The 22,235-nt window shown below is 44.8% G+C and overlaps 2 protein-coding genes across 2 annotated transcripts in view; both read left to right on the top strand.

Moving 5' to 3' along the window:
* Positions 1 to 575: 575 nt before the first annotated feature.
* On the top strand, positions 576 to 14,954 carry LOC111967255 (dnaJ homolog subfamily C member 4-like; the record flags this gene model as incomplete). The annotated part of the gene is given in 6 exon segments (XM_070444648.1): positions 576 to 668; positions 10,022 to 10,036; positions 11,502 to 11,655; positions 12,225 to 12,355; positions 12,885 to 12,959; positions 13,143 to 14,954. Coding segments are annotated over 4 exon segments (306 nt in total), but the record flags the coding sequence as incomplete, so codon positions are not given.
* Positions 14,955 to 15,203: 249 nt separating this feature from the next.
* The window catches only part of vegfba (vascular endothelial growth factor Ba), a 15,578-nt gene continuing 8,546 nt past the window's right edge, over positions 15,204 to 22,235 (top strand). The window contains exons 1-7 of the mRNA XM_070444685.1: positions 15,204 to 16,294; positions 18,399 to 18,444; positions 18,628 to 18,810; positions 19,151 to 19,173; positions 20,102 to 20,175; positions 20,291 to 20,323; positions 21,188 to 21,259. Coding sequence (XP_070300786.1) covers positions 16,217 to 16,294; positions 18,399 to 18,444; positions 18,628 to 18,810; positions 19,151 to 19,173; positions 20,102 to 20,175; positions 20,291 to 20,323; positions 21,188 to 21,259 — 509 coding nt within the window. The 5' untranslated portion in view covers positions 15,204 to 16,216. The remainder of the gene's footprint in view (positions 16,295 to 18,398; positions 18,445 to 18,627; positions 18,811 to 19,150; positions 19,174 to 20,101; positions 20,176 to 20,290; positions 20,324 to 21,187; positions 21,260 to 22,235) is intronic.

The following is a 22,235-nucleotide window of genomic DNA, read 5'->3' as shown; positions in this document are numbered from 1 at the left end:
CTTTTGGAATATTTCCTGATAACAATGTCAAATAAAAAATGTGAGTTATTGAGCCAACAATGATAGGCAGACCTGGATTCAATTGGTCAGCCTCTGTGGATCTCTTGTTGTCTATTGCCCACAAAGCATCCAGGTCTTCTTTTTCTGTAAATAGCCTAAAAGAAAAGCTGTACCAACTATAATTTCTGTGATCATTCAGCAAGTTTACACTATCAGCATCCAGCCCAATATCAGTGTGAATAGGCTTAGAAGTGCTTTCAAAGAGATAGCCCGCTGAAATAAAATGGTGATTAAATGCATCAATGATGTTATTTTTCCCCCGTAATGAGGCCAGTGTCTGATATAATTTGTTGTGGCAGAGAGGAGGAAGTAGAACCCTTAAGAGATTTGACAGTTTTCCAGAATTTTGCCAGGTTCCCATTACAATCCGAATAAGCGGTTACATAATCAGATTTAGCCTTTCTGATTTATCTTACACAATGATTCCTCAGTTGTTTAAAGATTGCCAGTCCAGGCTTGTGATCCCAGCACTGTGTTGTCATTCTGTTTAATTATTATTCATTGTGTCTTATTGCAGAGTGGCAGTAAACTATTACAACCTTCTTGGTGTAAAACCTGATGCCTCACTGGAGCAAATAAAGAATGCATTTTTTGACAAATCAAAAAAGGTACGACAATCTTCTAGCCTGTCATTTAAAATCTTCACATACTTAGTAAATGTAGGAAAGGCACAGTTCAAGCAGCACAGATTTAGGGTTTGCTGCATGATGGTTTATATTGCAGCATCTCTGTCCAACCACACGAGTGCACTCTTGCACAGTATTTTTCCACCTTCTTCCAACAAGGCATTCCCACATTATATTTTGGTGTTGTGAGGATCTCTATGTTAACAGGGCTGTACAGTATGTTTAACAGTATACATCTGTGTTGAATGAGCAGTGGTGATTTTAGCATGTAAATCTTGGTTGGGAAAACGCCCCAAAAAATGTCTTCGATGCATGCCAGCAAAGGCACTACAGGACACAACACTAAACAATATATTAATTGCACTATAACAGTGACAAACGGTGCCCACAAACTGTTAGGGCCTACATAAAGCTGTCCCAATAGCAGATCTTTCTTTTCAGCACCATGGAGTGAATCCTTAACGGTTAACGGTTAATTCAGCCTTTTAAACATTTACTGCCTTTAAAAAAAACTGCTGATATGGCTGACTTGCTTGAACAAATGTGGTTTATACTGACAGTTGAGATGTACAAATTATGGCAAAAGGGACGACGAGCGGATACGAGGCAATCCGTAATTTCGACTAAGATATTAATGAGCGAGCTAGGACGGACATAGTCAATATAACTATTTGTTCTGCACTTTTGAAATGTACAGCAACAGAAATCAGAATATGGGCCGTTCTTACAGTATTCTCCCTGTACACCAAGTCAGAACCGTAGGATAAATAAAGGGGGCATATAAGCAGACAATAAAAGCTCTTACAATATTCAATGATGACATTTCTCTAAAACAGGCTATAGGCTACATATGCACCACCAAGTCAGAACAGTAGGCTAAGTTAGGAGGGAAAAAGGGACCAAATTATTAGGGTATGGCTACTAACCGCTTACTACACAACATACACTTAGTATTACTTTCTTAGCTACGGTATASATATCTCCCTGACATATTACATAATTTATGCAGCAGCATACAATAATTTTTTTTGACTCACCTTGTTGTGCTGTGCTCACTTGAACAGGAAGGTGGCACGGCGGGCCTTAAGGGCACATTTTTGCATCAAAGTCTGGCATTCTCTGGATTTATAGCGCTTTCAAGACAACTGGGAACTGAAAAAGGTCGAATCAGGAATCAGGAATCTTCAGGTCAGAGCTCTAAAAAGAGGACAGAGTTTCTGAGTTGGATGACCATTCAAGTTCACAGTTGTCTTGAGTTCACTGAAGTCTGAGATTTTCGAGTTTCCAGTTGTTTTGAACGCGGCAGAAGTCATGCTGGACTGACATTATGACCAGTGTTGAATGTTTATCCTTTTAAGCTTGGAAAAGAGACCCTTAAGCCCAGACTTGGACCACACAGCCACTCCACTGAATAGCAGGCTAGTGATTGCTTTGCAATATTTGCAGTTATCCACTGATTCCTTCCAAACCACTCATTGTTGAATTTGTGATTTCCAACTTATTGTGTAATATTTATGTCCAATGGCCGATGAGCACCGATACATTTGATCTGTATTGTGTTTTATCTTTATTTATTTATCTTCATATGACAAGGTTTGAAAGTGATTTGCCAGTAGATTGTCGATTTGATTCATGATAATGACTGCTAGCTAAGTTTGATCAGTCCAATCAAAGCTACGGTAGATATAACATGATTTTATGTCATTTAATCTGTGGCCAATGACCTTGAGCCTTCTTGAATGGGCAATTCTAATGTAACTCTATGGAAGCACCCAAGGGGCTTGAATTTTCGAGCTCTCCCCGTAGATTTTGCAGTGACTTGGTGTCCCCATGAGTGACAGAACACTGAGCCAATCACAGCGCAACTAAAGAACATTACCAACCCCTACGCTCCGTATTTTCCGCGGGCTGTCCTACCACCACAGAAAGCACTGAGCTAGGCTGGAACACCTGCATGTTCGAGCTGCCTTAATTAAGAAAGCAAAAAAGCGACCATGTTTGTGTGCGGCTTTATTAACTCAATGATTTATAAAAAAATGTTTTACATTGTTTGCAAACTGAAATGTGACGTGTATTAAGGCCAAATTAACATGCAAAAATAAATAAATATATACAGTTGAAGTCGGAAGTATACATACACCTACAGCCAAATACATTTAGACTCAGTTTTTCCAGAATTCCTGACATTTAATCAGAGTAAAAATTCCGTCTTAGGTCAGTTAGGATCACCACTTTATTTTAAGAATATGAAATGTCAGCATAATAGTAGAGAGAATTATTTATTTCAGCTTTTATTTCTTTCATCTCATTTCCAGTGGGTCAGAAGTTTACATACACTAAATTAGTATTTGATAGCATTGCCTTTAAATTCTTTAACTTGAGTCAAACGTTTCAGGTAGCCTTCCACAAGCTTCTCACAATAAGGTGGGTGAATTTTGGCCCATTCCTCCTGACAGAGCTGGTGTAACTGAGTCAGGTTTGTAGGCCTCCTTGCCTGCACATGCTTTTTCAGTTCTGCCCACAAATTTTCTATATGATTGAGGTCAGGGCTTTGTGTTGGCCACTTCAATCCCTTGACTTTGTTGTCCTTAAGCCATTTTGCCACAACTTTGGAAGTATGCTTGGTGTCATTGTCCATTTGGAAGACCCATTTGTGACCAGGCTTTAACTTCCTGACTGATTAAAGCAGGAAGCACCAGTGACTCGGTCTATAAAAAATGGTCAGATGAAGCAGATGCTAAACTACAGGACTGTTTTGCTATCACAGACTGGAACATGTTCCGGGATTCTTCTGATGACATTGAGGAATACACCACATCAGTCACTGGCTTTATCAATAAGTGCATTGAGGACGTCGTCCCCACAGTGACTGTACGTACATACCCCAAACAGAAGCCATGGATTACAGGCAACATTCGTACTGAGCTAAAGGGTAGAGCTGCCGCTTTCAAGGTGCGGGACTCTAACCCGGAAGCTTACAAGAAATCCCGCTATGCCCTGCAACGAACCATCAAACAGGCTAAGCGTCAATACAGGGCTAAGATTGAACCATACTACACCGGCTCCGACGCTCGTCGGATGTGGCAGGACTTGCAAACTATTACAGACTACAAAGGGAAGCACAGCCGCGAGCTTCCCAGTGACATGAGCCTACCAGACCAGCTAAATCACTTCTATGCTCGCTTCGAGGCAAGCAACACTGAGGCATGCATGAGAGCATCAGCTGTTCCGGACGACTGTGTGATCACGCTCTCCGTAGCCGACGTGAGTAAGACGTTTAAACAGGTCAACATACACAAGGCTGCGGGGCCAGACGGATTACCAGGACGTGTGCTCCGGGCATGTGCTGACCAACTGACAGGTGTCTTCACTGACATTTTCAACATGTCCCTGATTGAGTCTGTAATACCAACATGCTTCAAGCAGACCACCATAGTCCCTGTGCCCAAGAACACAAAGGCAACCTGCCTAAATGACTACAGACCCGTAGCACTCACGTCTGTAGCCATGAAGTGCTTTGAAAGGCTGGTAATGGCTCACATCAACACCATTATCCCAGAAACCCTTGACCCATGCCAATTTGCATACTGCCCAAACAGATCCACAGATGATGCAATCTCTATTGCACTCCACACTGCTCTTTCCCACCTGGACAAAAGGAACACCTATGTGAGAATGCTATTCATTGACTACAGCTCAGCGTTCAACACCATAGTACCCTCAAAGCTCATCACTAAGTTAAGGAACCTGGGACTAAACACCTCCCTCTGCAACTGGATCCTGGACTTCCTGACTGGTCGCCCCCAGGTGGTGAAGGTAGGGAGCAACACATCTGCCACATTGATCCTCAACACTGGAGCTCCCCAGGGGTGCGTGCTCAGTCCCCTCCTGTACTCCCTGTTCACCCACGACTACATGGCCAGGCACGAGTCCAACACCATTAAGTTTGCAGAAGGCACAACAGTGGTAGGCCTGATCACCGACAACGACGAGATAGCCTATAGGGAGGAGGTCAGAGACCTGGCCGGGTGGTGCCAGAATAACAACCTATCCCTCAACGTAACCAAGACTAAGGAGATGATTGTGGACTACAAGAAAAGGAGCACCGAGGACGTTCCCATTCTCATCGACGGGGATGTAGTGGAGCAGGTTGAGAGCTTCAAATTCCTTGGTGTCCACATCAACAACAAACTAGAATGGTCCAAATACACCAAGACAGTCGTGAAGAGGGCACGACAAAGCCTATTCCCCCTCAGGAAACTAAAAAGATTTGGCATGGGTCCTGAGATCCTCAAAAGGTTCTACAGCTGCAACATCGAGAGCATCCTGACCGGTTGCATCACTGCCTGGTACTGCAATTGCTCGGCCTCTGACCGCAAGGCACTTCAGAGGGTAGTGCGTACGGCCCAATACATCACTGGAGCAAAGCTGCCTGCCATCCAGGACCTCTACACCAGGCGGTGTCAGAGGAAGGCCCTAAAAATTGTCATAGACCGGTAAAAATGAGAAAAGCCCACCACCCCAGTCATTAGACTGTTCTCTCTACTACCGCATGCGCAATCGTACCCGGAGTGCCAAGTTCTAGGACAAAAAAGCTTCTCAACAGTTTTTACCCCCAAGCCATAAGACTTCTGAACAGGTTACCGGACTATTTACATTGTGTGCCCCCCCCAACCCTCTTTTACGCTGCTGCTACTCTCTGTTTATCTTATATGCATGGTCACTTTAACCATACATTCATGTCATACTACTCAATTGGCCCGACCAACCAGTGCTCCCGCACTTAGCTAACTGGGCTATCTGCATTGTGTCCCACCTCCCGCCAACCCCTCCTTTTACGCTACTGCTACTCTCTGTTCATCATATATGCATAGTCACTTTAACCATACCTACATGTACATACTACCTGAATAAGCCTGACTAATCGGTGTTGTATATAGCATTGCTGCTCTTATTTTCACATATACTTTTACTGTTGTTTTATTTCTTTACTTACCTACACACACACACCACACACCTTTTTTTTTTTCGCACTATTGTTAGAGCCTGTAAGTAAGCATTTCACTGTAAGGTCTACACCTGTTGTTTTCGGCGCACGTGACAAATAAACTTTGATTTGATGTCTTGAGATGTTGCTTCAATATATCCACATCATTTTCTTTCTCATGACGCATCTATTTTGTGGAAGTGCACTAGAACTCCTGCAGCAAGAACCCACAACATGATCTGGCCACCCCCATTGTAACGATCGTCCTGGGAAGAAGGAGTGGACCAAAACGCAGCGTGGTAAGTGTCCATGTTATATTTATTTTTAACTCAGAACACTAAGACAAAATAACAAAAATAGACCACACGAAACAGTTCTGTTCTGGTGCAGACACAGAGACAGAAAACAACTACCCACCAACACAGGTGGGAAAAGGCTACCTAAGTATGGTTCTCAATCGGAGACAACGATAGACAGCTGCCTCTGATTGAGAACCACACCCTGGCCAAACACATAGAACTAGACAACAATAGAACACAACATAGAATGCCCACCCCAACTCACGCCCCGACCAACCAAAATAGAGACATAAAAGGATCTCTAAGGTCAGGGCGTGACACCCATGCTTCATGGTTGGGATGGTGTTCTTCGGCTTGCAAGCTTCCCCTTTTTCCTCCAAACATAACGATGGTTATTATGGCCAAACAGTTCTATTTTTGTTTCATCAGACCAGAGGACATTTCTCCAAAAAGTATGATTTTTGTCCATGTGCAGTTGCAAACCGTAGTCTGGCTTTTCTGTGGCGGTTTTGGAGCAGTGGCTTCTACCTTGCTGAGCGGCCTTTCAGGTTATGTCGATATAGGACACGTTTTACTGTGGATATAGATACTTTTGTACCTGTTTCCTCCAGCATCTTCACAAGGTCCTTTGCTGTTGTTCTGGGATTGATTTGCACTTTTCGCACCAAAGTACGTTCATCTCTAGGAGACAGAATGCGTCTCCTTCCTGAGCGGTATGACGGCTGCGTGGTCCCATGGTGTTTATACTTGCGTACTATTGTTTGTACAGATTAATGTGGTATCTTCACGCATTTGGAAATTGCTCCCAAGAATGAACCAGACTTGTGGAGGTCTACAATTTAATTTCTGAAGTCTTGGCGGTTTTCTTTTGATTTTCCCATGATGTCAAGCAAAGAGCCACTGAGTTTGAAGGTAGGCCTTGAACTACATCCACAGGTACACCTCCAATTGACTCAAATGATGTCAATTAGCCTATCAGAAGCTTCTAAAGCCATGACATCATTTTCTGGAATTTTCCAAGCTGTTTCTAGGCACAGTCAACTTAGTGTATGTAAACTTCTGAGCCACCGGAATTGTGATACAGTGAATTATAAGTGAAATAATCTGTTTGTAAACAATTGTTGGAAAAATTACTTGTGTCATGCACAAAGTAGATGTCCTAACCGACTTGCCAAAACTATAGTTTGTTAACAAGACATTTGTGGAATGGTTGAAAAACTAGTTTTAATGACTCCAACCTAAGTGTATGTAAACTTCTGACTTCAACTGTATATATACAGCACCAGTCAAAAGTTTGTACACACCATTAAAGGGTTTTTCTTTATTTTGACAATTTTCTACATTGTACAGTAATAGTGAAGACATCAAAACTGAAATAACACATATGGAATTATGTAGTAGCCCAAAAAGTGTTAAACAAATCAAAATATATTTTCGATTCTTCAAAGTAGCCACCCTTTGCCTTGATGACAGCTTTGCACACTCTTGGCATTCTCACAACCAGCATCACCTGGAATGCTTTTCTAACAGTCTTGAAGGAGTTCCCATATATGCTGAGCACTTCTTGGCTGCTTTTCCTTCACTCTGCGGTCCAACTCATCCCAAACCATCTCAATTGGATTGAGGTCGGTTGATTGTGGAGGCCAGGTCACGTGATGCAGCACTCCATCACTCTCCTTCTTGGTCAAATAGGCCTTACACAGCCTGGAGGTGTGTTGGGTCATTGTCCTGTTAAAAACAAATGATAGTCCCACTAAGCGCAAACCAGATGTGATGGCATATTGCTGCAGAATGCTGTGGTAGCCATGCTGGTTAAGTGTGCATTGAATTCTAAATAAATCACCCTCAGTGTCACCAGCAAAGCACACCCACTAGGGTTGCACATTTTGGGGAATAGTCAGAGGTGGAAACTTTCTGTGGGAATTAACAGGAATATATGCAAATTAATATTAATACCATTTTAAATGTAGATATTTTTTCTATTGGATATATTTACCATATCATATGGAGACAAACAAACCATTTACGTTAAGTAAATATAATTGCAAATTATTAAATGCTTCCAATAGAAAAAATATATTAAAAAATTGTTAAGAATTGAACTTTAATTAAATGAGTTGACTCTTCACATGGGATGATTTCACAGAACAACAAAAGAAAGTAAATACTGAATGATCCTCAATGATCCATCGCATCTCCCAAAAACATTTTAAACAGACATCTGTAAAATGATAGTCTAGAAACTAAAGCTTTGGTTGTCTTCCTCTCAGGCTTCCATGTCTTCTCCCTGGATCTCCTCAATGTCCACCTCTTGAACATCAGACTCTGAGGCCTCATCTTCACAGTCACTTTTCAACCTTGTTGAGGATGGCTCGTTGTCAGGCTCAAAAAGCCAAAAAWTTTGCCCGGATGGCTACCAATTTTTCAACCCTTGTATTGGTCAGCCTGGTGTGTGTGTGTGTTCCCGTGTGTTCCCGTGTGTTCCCGTTCCCAAACAAGGACCAGTTGCGCACTGAGGTGGCTGATGTTGGTGGGATTTGGAGGATGATGGAGGCAACAGGGGAAAGAGCCTCAGATCCACAAAGTCCCTTCCACCAGGTGGCTGATGAGATATGTTGGCACGACTGCCATATTGCATCTCCATCCCAAAGCCCTTGCTTGGAAGTGTAGACACGGAAGTGTAGAGACACGGAAGTGATGAGACCATAGGCCTTGTTGATCTCTGCACCAGACAGGATGCTCTTGCCAGCATACTTGGGGTCCAACATGTACGCTGCGGCGTGTATGGGCTTCAGGCAGAAGTCTTCACGCTTTTTGATGTATTTCAGAACTGCAGTTTCCTCTGCTTGGAGCAACAGTGAAGTGGGCAGGGGAGTATGGATTTCTTCTTTTACATCTGCAAGCAGTCTGAACATCAGACAGGATGGCATTGTCTCCCTCAATCCGTGCAATGGCTACTGCTATAGGTTTCAGGAGTTTCAGGCTGCTTACCACTCTCTCCCAAAATACATCATCCAGGAAGATCCTCTTGATGGGGCTGTCCATATCGGCAGACTGTGATATGGCCATTTCTTAGAGAGACTCCTTCCCCTCCAGGAGACTGTCAAACATGATGACAACGCCACCCCAAAGGGTGTTGCTGGGCAGCTTCAATGTGGTGCTCTTATTCTTCTCACTTTGCTTTGGTGAGGTAGATTGCTGCTATAACTTAATGACCCTTCASATACCTAACCATTTCCTTGGCTCTCTTGTAGAGTGTATCTATTGTTTTCAGTGCCATGATGTCATTGAGGAGCAGATTCAATGCATGAGCAGCACAGCCAATGGGTGTGATGTGAGGGTAGGACWCCTCCACTTTAGACCAAGCAGCCTTCATTTTCACAACATTGTCTGTCACCAGTGCAAATACCTTCTGTGGTCCAAGGTCATTGATGACTGCCTTCAGCTCATCTGCAATGTAGAGACCAGTGTGTCTGTTGTCCCTTGTGTCTGTGCTCTTGTAGAATACTGGTTGAGGGGTGGAGATGATGTAGTTANTCAGCTCATCTGCAATGTAGAGACCAGTGTGTCTGTTGTCCCTTGTGTCTGTGCTCTTGTAGAATACTGGTTGAGGGGTGGAGATGATGTAGTTAGTTATTCCTTGCCCACGAACATTTGAACACCCATCAGAGATGATTGCAATACAGTCTGCTTTCTCTATGATAAGCTTGACCTTCACTTGAACTCTGCATCCAGAAAATGAGTAGATAAAGCATGTCTGGTTGGAGGRGTGTATGCTGGGCGAAGAACATTCAGAAATCTCTTCCAATACACAATGCCTGTGAGCATCACAGCAGAGGTGAACCAGTTGCGTACACAGCTCGAGCAAGACATTTTGTTGTGTCTTTACAGTGATTCAATTACATTACATGCTATTTTCAAATCGATTACATAAAAATCGGCCGATTAATTGGTATTGGCTTTTTTTGGTCCTCCAATAATCGGTTCGGCGTTGAAAAATCGTAATCGGTCGACCTCTAGTCAGTACATGAGTTTTCTCCCGTTTGAAGCTACACAGTAGCACAGTAGGTATCTGTCTGTTTTAAAAAATAKATATATTTTTTAATTTCACCTTTATTTAACCAGGTAGGCAAGTTGAGAACAAGTTCTCATTTACAATTGCGACCTGGCCAAGATAAAGCAAAGCAGTTCGACACATACAACAACACAGAGTTACAAATGGAGTAAAACAAACATACAGTCAATAATACAGTAGAAAAATAAGTCTATATACAATGTGAGCAAATGGGGTGAGATAAGGGAGGTAAAGGAAAAAAAGTCCATGGTGGCAAAGTAAATACAATATAGCAAGTAAAACACTGGAATGGTAGATTTGCAGTGGAAGAATGTGCAAAGTAGAGATAGAAATAATGGGGTGCAGGCCTCCCGGGTGGCGCAGTGGTCTAGGACACTGCATCGCAGTGCTAGCTGCGCCACCAGAGTCTCTGGGTTCGCGCCCAGGCTCTGTCGCAGCCGGCCGCGACCGGGAGGTCCGTGGGGCGACGCACAATTGGCATAGCGTCATCCGGGTTAGGGAGGGTTTGGCCGGTAGGGATATCCTTGTCTCATCGCGCTCCAGCGACTCCTGTGGCGGGCCGGGCGCAGTGCGCGCTAACCAAGGGGGCCAGGTACACGGTGTTTCCTCACGACACATTGGTGCGGCTGGCTTCCGGGTTGGAGGCGCGCTGTGTTAAGAAGCAGTGCGGCTTGGTTGGGTTGTGCTTCGGAGGACGCATGGCTTTCGACCTTCGTCTCTCCCGAGCCCGTACGGGATTGTAGCGATGAGACAAGATAGTAATTACTAGCGATTAGATACCACTAAATTGAGGAGAAAATGGGATACAATTTTTAAAAAAATAAATAAAAAAATAAAAAAAATAATGGGGTGCAAAGGAGCAAAATAAATAAATACAGTAGGGAAAGAGGTAGTTGTTGGGCTAAATTATAGATGGGCTATGTACAGGTGCAGTAATATATGAGCTGCTCTACAGCTGGTGCTTAAAGCTAGTGAGGGAGATAAGTGTTTCCAGTTTCAGAGATTTTTGTAGTTCGTTCCAGTCATTGGCAGCAGAGAACTGGAAGGAGAGGTGGCCAAAGGAAGAATTGGTTTTGGGGTGACCAGAGAGAAGTTGTCACACAAGTTGTCATTTGGGAGAACGGGCTTGTGTTAATGACTGGAGCGCCATCAGTGGAATGGTATTAAATACATCAAACACGGGGGTTTCCAGGTGTTTGATGCCATTCCATTTGCTCCGTTCCGGCCAGCTTATCAGCCGTCCTCCCTCAGCAGCCTCCTGTGCTGTCTGTGTGCAGGTACTGTAGTAACCCTGATTTGTCCTAATCCTTATCCTGACTACTCGAAAGTAGTGTGCACACATCCATCTAGCACTGACTGAAACAGCGGGAGCATTCAACAGTGTGCTGGTGTCTATTGTTTTTTTCAGTAATCCTCACTGCTTCTGTGTCTCTCTACCAAATGCACCCAGACAGTGCCCTGTCTAACCGGGGCTGCATGGCCAGTTTGTGGAGCTGAACGAGGCCTACAGGGTGCTGAGTAAGGAGGTGTCCAGGAGAGAGTACGACCTGTGGCTACAGCACCCTTTACCGGGGACAGGCCTTCAGACCCACCTCCACCACACCCCAGGTATGTAAACACACACAGCCCTCCAGAGTTCATACCACTTTTAAAAATAGTTTTATTTACCGTTTATTTCTTCTCTGTCCCTCTCTCTCTCTCTGTTTCTCTCTCTGTTTCTCTCTCTCTCTGTTTCTCTCTCTCTCTGTTTCCTCTCTGTTTCTCTCGTCTCTCTCTCTCTCTCTCTCTCTCTCTCTCTCTCTCTCTCTCTCTCTCTCTCCTCTCTCTCCTCTCTCTCTCTCTCTCTCTCTCTCTCTCTCTCTCTCTCTCCTGTTTCTCTCTCTCTCTCTGTTTCTCTCTCTCTCTCTGTTTTCTCCTCTCTCTCTCTGTTTCTCTCTCTCTCTGTTTCTCTCTCTTCTGTTTCTCTCTCTCTCTCTCTCTCTGTTTCCTCTCTCTCTCTCTCTGTTTCTCTCTCTGCTCTGTTTCTCTCTCTCTCTTTCTCTGTATCTCTCCCTCTCTCTCCCCCCCCTCTCTCTCCCTCTTTCTCTGTATCTCCCCCTCTCTCCTCCCTCCCTCTCTCTGTATCTCTCTCTCCCCTCTGTCTCTCTTCTCGTGTCTAGTCTGTCTCTCTCTCTCAGGAGAGTATGCGCTACTAGGATCCGTTCAAACCCTGTCAACCTGAGGAGTGGGGGAGGAAGATGAACTTTAGAATAATTAGCTACTGTATGCTCATCATGGGACTGAGCATCAGCGCTCACATTCTCTTCAGGTAACATCATGGGGAAAGGTCAGAGTGAAATTGATGATTGGACATTGATTCTGTATGTGTGTACACTCTCATAGTTAAATAAGAAATGCAGTAATTTTGTCATGTTCAAGGAACGTAATCTGTCACTCCTAAGACTAAAGCATTTCTGAATTCTGACAAACATCTGTGCCAAAATGTCACAATTGCCTATTACTGCTATTACTATTTTGTTACTCATTCATAGTCTAGACTAAATAGTCTGTAAACTCAGATAACTGTCTGTCTGTAGGCACAGGTGCCCCTGGCTCAGACCCAGGTTATGCTGTCATAGATCTGGTAATCTGTGTTTTTGCACGTTGACTTGGCATCACTTTTGTTGATTGTAGAGATTCAACTTTTCCTGGTATATGACTTACATTTGTACTAGTACAGAATAATAAAACCTGAATAATAATCAAAATGCCAATTCAACTGCCAACGATATTCCTCTGTGTGCTGTGTGTATGTCTGTGATGTCTGACAGGTGTCTCTCTCTCTTCCGGTCACACAGACTGTTGGAGTCTGTCATAACAACTTCACGGACGAGAAGAACAGGGTCATCAAACAGATCTACAATGAGGGCAAGGTGTGTGAAAGAAGTTCTAAACATATTACATGTATTATAACTGTTATTACATGTTTTATTACACTGTTCCAGTTAGGGTCGTAGTAATAATCAACATTGCATGGAATATGTATTAATATGATTTGTTGGTGTGATATACCTGAGTCTGGAACTGATTATATATTTCTTCATTTTGATTCCCAGAGTGAACGGGTTTAAGAAGCAGACAGAGATTCTCAGACAGAATTCTCAGGAGAAATACAAAATCACTTGCAACAAGTAGGAGTTTAGTAGAATACGAGCACATCGTAAAACAAGGGGGATTTATATGGCCAAACGCCTCGGAAGAGGAATGGAGTCATTCAGGAAGGGGAGCGAACGGTTGATTGAGTTAGGAGTAGTTCACTTTTTCAGTGGTTTGTGGCAGACGTTGATGATGTGCACAGCTCACGTTTGCTTGGACCTCGGATACTAAGCCGAGGTGTTAAAACAAGTGTGTAATACCTGGGTGAAAYGGAAACAGTAATGGGGTACATGTCTTTGTCACAGTAAAGCCTCGCCCCACAGCCATTCTAGGTTTCTCCAGGAGGAGAATACGTTGTGGAGATTTGGTCTGGTATCACAAGACTAACAGCAGTAGGACATGTCATTAGCAGCACATCTCTTCCGCTATTGGATGGAACCAAGACTCCTGTTAGCCAGTTGCTAATTGGTTTGCATACCCGTGACATGCTGTTTCCCCCACGGCCGTTCAGAGGCATGCTCAACAAGATTCATGGGACTGTGTGAATTTGGCATTCCAGATATAGTAAAACTTCAGTGTTCCGTAATGTAAGTCGATGGTTGATTAAAGACTTTACGTAATCAAAGGTAGAATCCCTTAATGACAGAAAGGGGGTGCTCTGCACAGCTGCCCTTGAACCACTGGGATTCAGTCATTGTGCCTCTGTGTGTCAATGATATCATGGAACTCTTGACTCTGCTACTGGGCCCAGGGTGGACCCAAATACAGTCATAAAAATATACTGTTTGGGACAGGAGTTTTTCCTGTTACCTACATGCAATATTTAGGACCTTCTGCTTTTCCTGGTTATGTGATGAGGGAAAACTGTCCCTAGATATACTAAATCCTTTCCCATTGAAAGGATATGGAATCAAGAGACATTTAGAAAATTAAGTCATATTAGGACTTTTTAAAATGGTATCTAATTGTACACTTTTCTGATGTTGAAGAATTCATTTTAGGGATGGTAATTATACTATGGAAAGTACTGAAGTGGAAACTGGAAAGCAGGCAGATTCACATTTCTAAGATTAGAAATGTATTTAATTTATTGCTGTGGTTACGGCCAACAGACACTTACCATAAGTCACAGATTGTGTTTCAGTGATGTTTAATGACAGCCTTAACTCTTCACGGTGGCGTTGATTCATGCAATGATTGCACTGTTCCTCTGATCTCAACCAACAACATCCAATGTTTCATTTTGAGTTTGTTTCTCACCTGATTCCACTCTCACATGTCAGGTCAGGTTTGGAAGTGAGCGAGTGGTGCAGTGTGTGTTAATGACTCTATGGCCTTCTGTTGTTTCTCAAGGCCTTAGCTGAAACCACAGGAGATAACAGGTCCCCGCATACCCACATCCCCCATGTAGTGCACAAGTGCCCCCTCATAACCAAAACACACCACACTGACAGAGACTCTTCTGTCGATGTAAAGACAAACTGATGGGAGACAGAGTTTACTGTACAGTCTGGGCTGCTGATCAAGGTTTTGTAAGCCTCTGACTGTGACCTAGTGCTGCTGATCAAGGTTTTGTAAGCCTCTGACTGTGACCTAGTGCTGCTGATCAAGGTTTTGTAAGCCTCTGACTGTGACCTAGTGCTGCTGATCAAGGTKTTGTAAGCCTCTGACTGTGACCTAGTGCTGCTGATCAAGGTTTTGTAAGCCTCTGACTGTGACCTAAATTAGTTGTGCAAATGTATTATTCCAATCAAATAAATGATTAATATCAATTCACTGGGGGTGATCAGTTATTGGGCTGTGTGTTTTATGTGTCTGTCTGTGAGAGCTTGGATGTGGATTTGGGTGAATGATATAAAGAGATCTTAGTGCAATAAAATTACCCCCTTTATTGTATCGTTATTAAAAAATGTATTGTGTGGCTGAGAAAGTGGAGTGGTACATTATTGACTGACCTGCTGAATKACGAATTGAAGGGCGACGTTCACCTGTGTCCAGTGCGCGGGTGCGTCCATGTCATTTTGAAAAAGTTGGCAGTGCAAAGGTTACGCGGAATTCGGAGTGCGTCGAGTGGAGTGCGCCTTTTAATTGTGATCTGAAGGGCAAAGGACATGAGCAACCAATCATAACAGACCAAGAGACGCTGTCAAGGACCCTTCTCTTTGTGGACTGCTCTGGCACCATTAACTTCAATATGATATTATCAAAGAGGACAAAAGGATAAGTCGCGGCGGCACATGCGTCTTCAACGAAACGTCATCTAGGCTATTTCTCAGAGACACCGCTGTGGATAGGCTACGCAGTGTCATGAAATGTGCGTTCGGCACCGTAGCCTATGTGATTCAAAACATTAGTGTTGGATCGTAAATAAGGGCTTTTTGTCCTTTTTAAACGTTTTTAGAGACAAGGATACAATATCGCAAAATATCTTATCGGGACTATAAATGGACCTGTAGTCACGCTACTACTGACGCTCAACCACGGACCGTTTCATGGGTTTCTGGCCAACAATGGGCGAATGTAACCGGGTTACATACCCGAACCTCTAGCTTTGGAATATTGGTGGCCATCATTCAAAGTTCACACAACTCTCAGTAAAATAGATGCAACCAAACTGTATTGAATTTAACGTGAACGACTGAGATTGATTAAATTAGGCTATTTGTCAATATGCAGGCATCATATGTGTGCGCTTGATTGCCAAGAATGATTAGGTCGATTGATGGCATTGAATTATAAATTGTTTTATTGTAGCCAAATACATTGTGCAATTGTTGATTAATTAAGTTACAGTCTCAAGCCACTCATTTGAGTGTTAGCCTACTCATTTGCTATAGACGGATTCATAATGACTTATTTGTATAAATTCATATATTTCACGTTCTTAACAAACGGGAAGGGAATGCCACCCCGGCTGTCAATCCATAACATGGAACCTAAGGACTGCAGATTGAATATTGATTGAGTGGAGTGAAAAGAGAAAAGAAAATCATCAATTCATTTACGGAAATTAGGCTTTTTGGAGTTCTGCACAATGGGGATTATGCTTCAAGTTATTCTAGGAATGTTTCAGTTCCTCTTGCTCTCCAGAATACCCACGTCCCATGCCAAGGTATGTCAAATAACTAACTACACTCTGGTAGACAATTGCTTGCATGGAAATCTCAGGAGTTTAGATGTTTTTATTCCTTTGTCTGTATTATGCAACAAAACATCTGGTTTATTTGAAGGGAAAATAAAGATGGGAATACAGTGACTTTAGGAGCAGTATACAACTGATCTTTGTGTGTTTGGAGCTTACCCCCACGGTCATTGACGCTCTGAGCTTATGAAGGTTTACAGAATTCTGTGGTGCAYCTCTCACTCTCCTAGAGAATGTACCCTGTTGACTAATGGTAGAATCATGTACCATGTATGGATAGGCACAATGTGGCACAACTCTGTCAGAATGACTGACATGTTCTTTTAACACAAGGTAGATGTACTGTACATGAGTGACATATGGGGATGGATAATAATTAGCCAACATAATAGACTCTCAGACACACAACTCTTCACATGGCAGATTGGTTTTATATCAAGAACATGTAGTGACCTGAAGCTGCCCTGATTGAGCTGCGTGGCCGTGGGATATATCAGATTGGAGGTCCTGGGAATCATGTTGCATTGGGGCCCAATCTCCTCTGCCTTCTCTACACACACAACACACACACACACAACACACACACACACACACACACACACACACAGTGGTCACAACGCTCTTCTACTCGTCCCCCTGGGGAAAGCTGGGTTAATTGTGGCAGTTAGGTCTTAGACTCTGCATGCTGCAGCTGCACTGTGTTGGCTGGCACTGTTACATTACTTGTGTGTGTGTCAGAGAGGAGAACACAGAGAGAGTGGACTTGCCAATGCCAGTGTCAGCCAGGAACAGATGCAACCAGACTGGAGGGAATTAGTCTTCTCTGGGACAGTACAACGAACACACACTTGTACAGTATCAACCCTCTAGGGGCTAGTCTGTGGGAGCTAGAGCCACCTACTCTCCTAGGGGCTGGTCTGTGGAGCTAGAGCCCACCTACTCCCCTAGGGGCCAGTCTGGGAGGCTATAGCCCACCTACCCTCCTAGGGCCAGTCTTGTGGAGCTATAGCCCACCTACTTTCCTAGGGGCCAGTCTGTGGAGCTATAGCCCACCCTACTCCTCCTAGGGGCTGGTCTGTGGAGCTAGAGCCACCTACTCCTCCTAGGGGCCAGTCTGTGGAGCTAGAGCACCCTACTTCTCCTAGGTCCAGTCTGTGGAGCTATAGCCCACCATACTCTCCTAGGGGCTGGTCTGTGGAGCTATAGCCCGCCCTACTCCTCCTAGGGCCAGTCTGTGGAGCTATTGCCACCCTACATCCTCCTAGGGGCAGTCTGTGAGCTTATACCCGCCCTACTCCTCCTAGGGGCCAGTCTGTGGAGCTATTGCCCACCCTACTCCTCCTAGGGGCCAGTCTGTGGAGCTATAGCCCTCCATACTCCTCCTAGGGGCCAGTCTGTGGAGCTATTGCCCACCCTACTCCTCCTAGGGGCCAGTCTGTGGAGCTATTGCCCACCATACTCCTCCTAGGGTCCAGTCTGTGGAGCTATAGCCCTCCATACTCCTCCTAGGGGCCAGTCTGTGGAGCTATTGCCCGCCCGACTCCTGGGGATGTTTTGTGCAGATTGATTTGTGGTATGAATGAAACCCCCGTATGATCTGACATGTTTCTTGTTGCTCAGACACTTGCTCAGACACTACAGTATATGTGTTCACAAAATGGCCACACACACATCGGTGAACTCCAAATGAAATGGGGCCAAACCAGAAACTGTAGAGAGAGCACAGGGGCAGGGTGGGGCGGTTGGGCGAAGTCTACATTCTCTCAGCAGTGGCCCTGGTCCACTCAGATCTAATAATGACGTTGCGTGGGTGGCTGGGTGTGTGTGATGTGTTTGCGTGCGTGCGTCTGTGTGTGCTTGTGTTGTGTGTGTGTGTGTGTAAACTACATAGTATTTTTTTTTGTGTTACTCACCTGGCTAAGGTATTCGGTATCAGTGTAGAGCATGAGAGCGTACGTGGGGCTGTGGGCTACGAGGGGCTGTGGGGTACTAGGGGTCGTCTCTCTATATAAGGTTAAAAACATGCAGGGATTTACCACCTGACACACCTCTTCTTCTGCCTCTGCTCTTCCAGCTAGCCCACTGGAGACCTGCGGACACCACCCCCAAATCTAGAGAAGGTATCCCCCTGTGATAATCACACCACCATATATGAACAGGCTGATGATGAGTAACTGTGTGTGTATGAATAACAGAGTTGAGATTCATAAAGTGAGAATGAATACATTATGACTAGATTTGTGATGTGTTAGTGACCTTGTCAAACCTATTCATCTGACATTTCTCGCTCTCCCTCCCTCCAGTGCGTCGGTGGTTGGAGGTGTACTCTCGGAGTGGTTGTGAGCCCAGAGATACCCTGGTGGAGGTGTGGCAGGAGTTGCCGGGAGAGACGCATCACCTCTTCGTGCCTTCCTGTGTGTCGGTCCGCCGCTGTGATGGGTGCTGCTCCGACGAGGCACTGGAGTGTGTGCCCTCAACTCACACACGTCTCCTATCACATGGAGGTACACACTCACACACTCTATCAACCATGGAGTACACACTCACAAACTCTATCACCATGGAGGTACACACTCACACACTCTATCACATGGAGGTACACACTCACACACCTCATATCACCATGGAGGTACACACTTATCTAATCAGCCATGGAGGTAACACACTCTATCACCATGGAGGTACACACACCTCTATCACCATGGAGGTACACACCACTCTAATTCACCATGGAGGTACACACTCTAAAATCACCTGGATACACACTCATCACCGGTGAGGTACACACTCTATCCACCATGGAGTACACACTCTATCACACTGGAGGTACACACTCTATCACCATGGAGGTACACACTCTATCACCATGGAGGTACACACTCACACACTCTATCACCATGGAGGTACACACTCTATCACCATGGAGGTACACACTCTATCACCCATGGAGGTACACACTCTATCACCATGGAGGTACACACTCTATTCACCATGGAGGTACACACTCTATCACCATGGAGGTACACACTCTATCACCATGGAGGTACACACTCTATCACCATGGAGGTACACACTCTATCACCATGGAGGTACACACTCTATCACCATGGAGTACACACTCTATCACCATGGAGGTAACACTCTATCACCATGGAGGTACACCACTCTATCACCATGGAGGTCACACTCACACACTCTATCACCATGGAGGCTACAACACTCTATCACCATGGAGGTACACACTCTATCACCATGGAGGTACACACTCTATCACCATGGAGGTACACACACTCACCACTCTACACCATGGGCGGGTACACACTACACACTCTATCACCATGGAGGTACACACTCTATCACCATGGAGGTACACACTCTATCACCATGGAGGTACACACTCTATCACCATGGAGGTACACACTCTATCACCATGGAGGTACACACTCTATCACCATGGCATGGTACACACTCTATCACCATGGAGGTACACACTCTATCACCATGGAGGTACACACCTCTATCACCATGGAGTACACAACCTATCCATGGAGTACACACTCTATCACCAAATGGAGGTACACACTCTATCACCATGGAGGTACACACCAACACTCTATCACCATGGAGGTACACACTCTATCACCATGGAGGTAACACACTCTATCACCATGGAGGTACACACTCTATCACCATGGAGGTACACACTATCACCATGGAGGTACACACTCTCACACATGAATGATTTGTAACCGTAGTTTGTGTCTTTGTACTCTGCAGCTAATGAAGACCTCCTTTATGAAGCATGAGCTCATTGAGCTGGACTTCGTTGAGCACAGCCAGTGTGAGTGCAGGTGAGCACACACACACACACACACACACACACACACACACACACACACACACACGTGGTCTATGCATGACTGCATTCTCTGTGTGTGTCAAATAACCCGCTCTCTTTCCCTGTAGACTAAAAGAGAATCTTCAATCAGCCCCTACCAGGTACAGTACTGTATGTATGTGGCTGTCTGTGTCCATTTGTGTTTGTCTTTGTGTGTGTCTCTTAGTGTGTGTTTGGGTATCTGTTTCTGTGTACATCTAGCTTAGTGAGTTTCGTCTTTTGGATGCTCAAGCACTAGCCTAATATCCCATGGGACAGTTCACATGCCACTGTCTCCATAGAGATATCTTACCCTTTGTGCTGAGTGAGTGCTCTGAGAGCAATTACCAAAGCAGATCGAAGTTTCTATTTCTATACAACATTATTATTATTACACCATGTTATTTTATAGTATTTCTGAGAAGACGCTAAGGCAAGGCTTTTGACCATACAGAGAAGGCTACATGTTTGGAAGCCCCAGCCCACCCCTGACCTAGTGGCAGAGTGACTAGCTAGCCTTAGACCAACAGAGCTGGACAGAGGTCAAGGCCCACAGAGAGGGAATGTTAGGGAAAGAGTGAAAACAGAGGGATAGAGAGAAAGAGAGAGAGTAAAAATAGGTTTTTATTTATTTATTATTTAACCTTTATTTAACTAGGCAAGTCAGTTAAGAACAAATTCTTATTTTACAATGACAGCCTAGGAACAGTGGGTTAACTGCCTTGTTCAGGGGCAGAACAACAGAATTTGACCTTTTCAGCTCGGKGATTCGATCTAGCAACCTTTCAGTTACTGGCCCAAGAGTGAAAGCTTGAAAGGGAGACGGAGGCAGACATTTTATTTTCTAATAAGGCTGTTGGACTTTAAGGGAATMCCACAAATAATGGAATTAGAGGCATTTAACTCAGTCTATAATGTATCTATTTAGATTTTGATCTGYTATTGTGATAAATTGTTTGACACAGATGTATGTCTCTGACTAACAGGCCTGCAAAGCCTCTGAGGAAAGGCAGGAAGAGGGAGAGAGGAAAATCCAAACGAAAGAAAAGTGGAACTATGTAAGTTCAACTAAACATGCTAAATTAACTCCTGAGTTGTTGCTTCTTTATTTACATAAAGCTTTATGCACGAGTCTAAGCAACTGTCTGTTTCTCTGTGGGTACGCACAAATAATTCCAAGAAAATCACTCCACACAGCAGAAAAAGTGAATTCAGCCCTTCTTCTTCAATTCTCCACCCATCATGCTTCTGTCAGCTATGTCCTCTTATAGGGGTCAGAGTTCACTCAGTGTCTCTCAGGCCCATCCTTCACTCAGATCAGATCCCATTGAGTTACTGGCAGGTGTGTAATCTGCCTAATTTGAAAGAGCGGGAGGAGGTGGTGGCTGTGCTGCCACAAGAGGAGAGGGAGGTGGTGGTGGCTGGGATGCCACAGAGAGAGAGAGGAGGTGGTGGCTGGATGCCACAGAGAGAGAGAGGAGGTGGTGGCTGGGTTGCCACAAGAGAGAGGGAGGAGGTGGTGGCTGGGTTGCCACAGAGAGAGAGGGAGGAGGTGGTGGCTGGGTTGCAACAGAGAGAAGAGGGAGGATGTGGTGGCTGGGTTGCCACAGAGAGAGAGAGGAGGTGGTGGCTGGGTTGCCACAGAGAGAGAGGGAGGTGGTGGTGGCTGGGATGCCACAGAGAGAGAGAGGAGGTGGTGGCTGGGTTGCACACGAGAGAGAGGGAGGAGGTGGTGGCCTGGGTTGCCATAGAGAGAGAGGGAGGAGGTGGTGGCTGGGTTGCCACAGGAGAGAGACGGGAGAGGTGGTGCTGGGCTGCCACAGAGAAGAGGGAGGATGTGGTGGCTGTGTTGCCACAGAGAGAGAGGGAGGTGGTGGTGGCTGGGATGCCACAGAGAGAGAGAGGAGGTGGTGGCTGGGATGCCACAAGAGAGAGAGAGGAGGTGGTGGCTGGTTGCCACAGAGAGAGAGGGAGGAGTGGTGGCTGGGTTGCCACAGAGAGAGAGGGAGGATGGGTGGCTGGGTTGCCACAGAG

This window comes from Salvelinus sp. IW2-2015, linkage group LG8 (assembly GCF_002910315.2).
Source record: "Salvelinus sp. IW2-2015 linkage group LG8, ASM291031v2, whole genome shotgun sequence".
In the NCBI taxonomy this organism is placed as follows: Eukaryota; Metazoa; Chordata; class Actinopteri; order Salmoniformes; family Salmonidae; genus Salvelinus; species Salvelinus sp. IW2-2015.
This window is presented reverse-complemented; position numbering and strand designations above follow the sequence as displayed.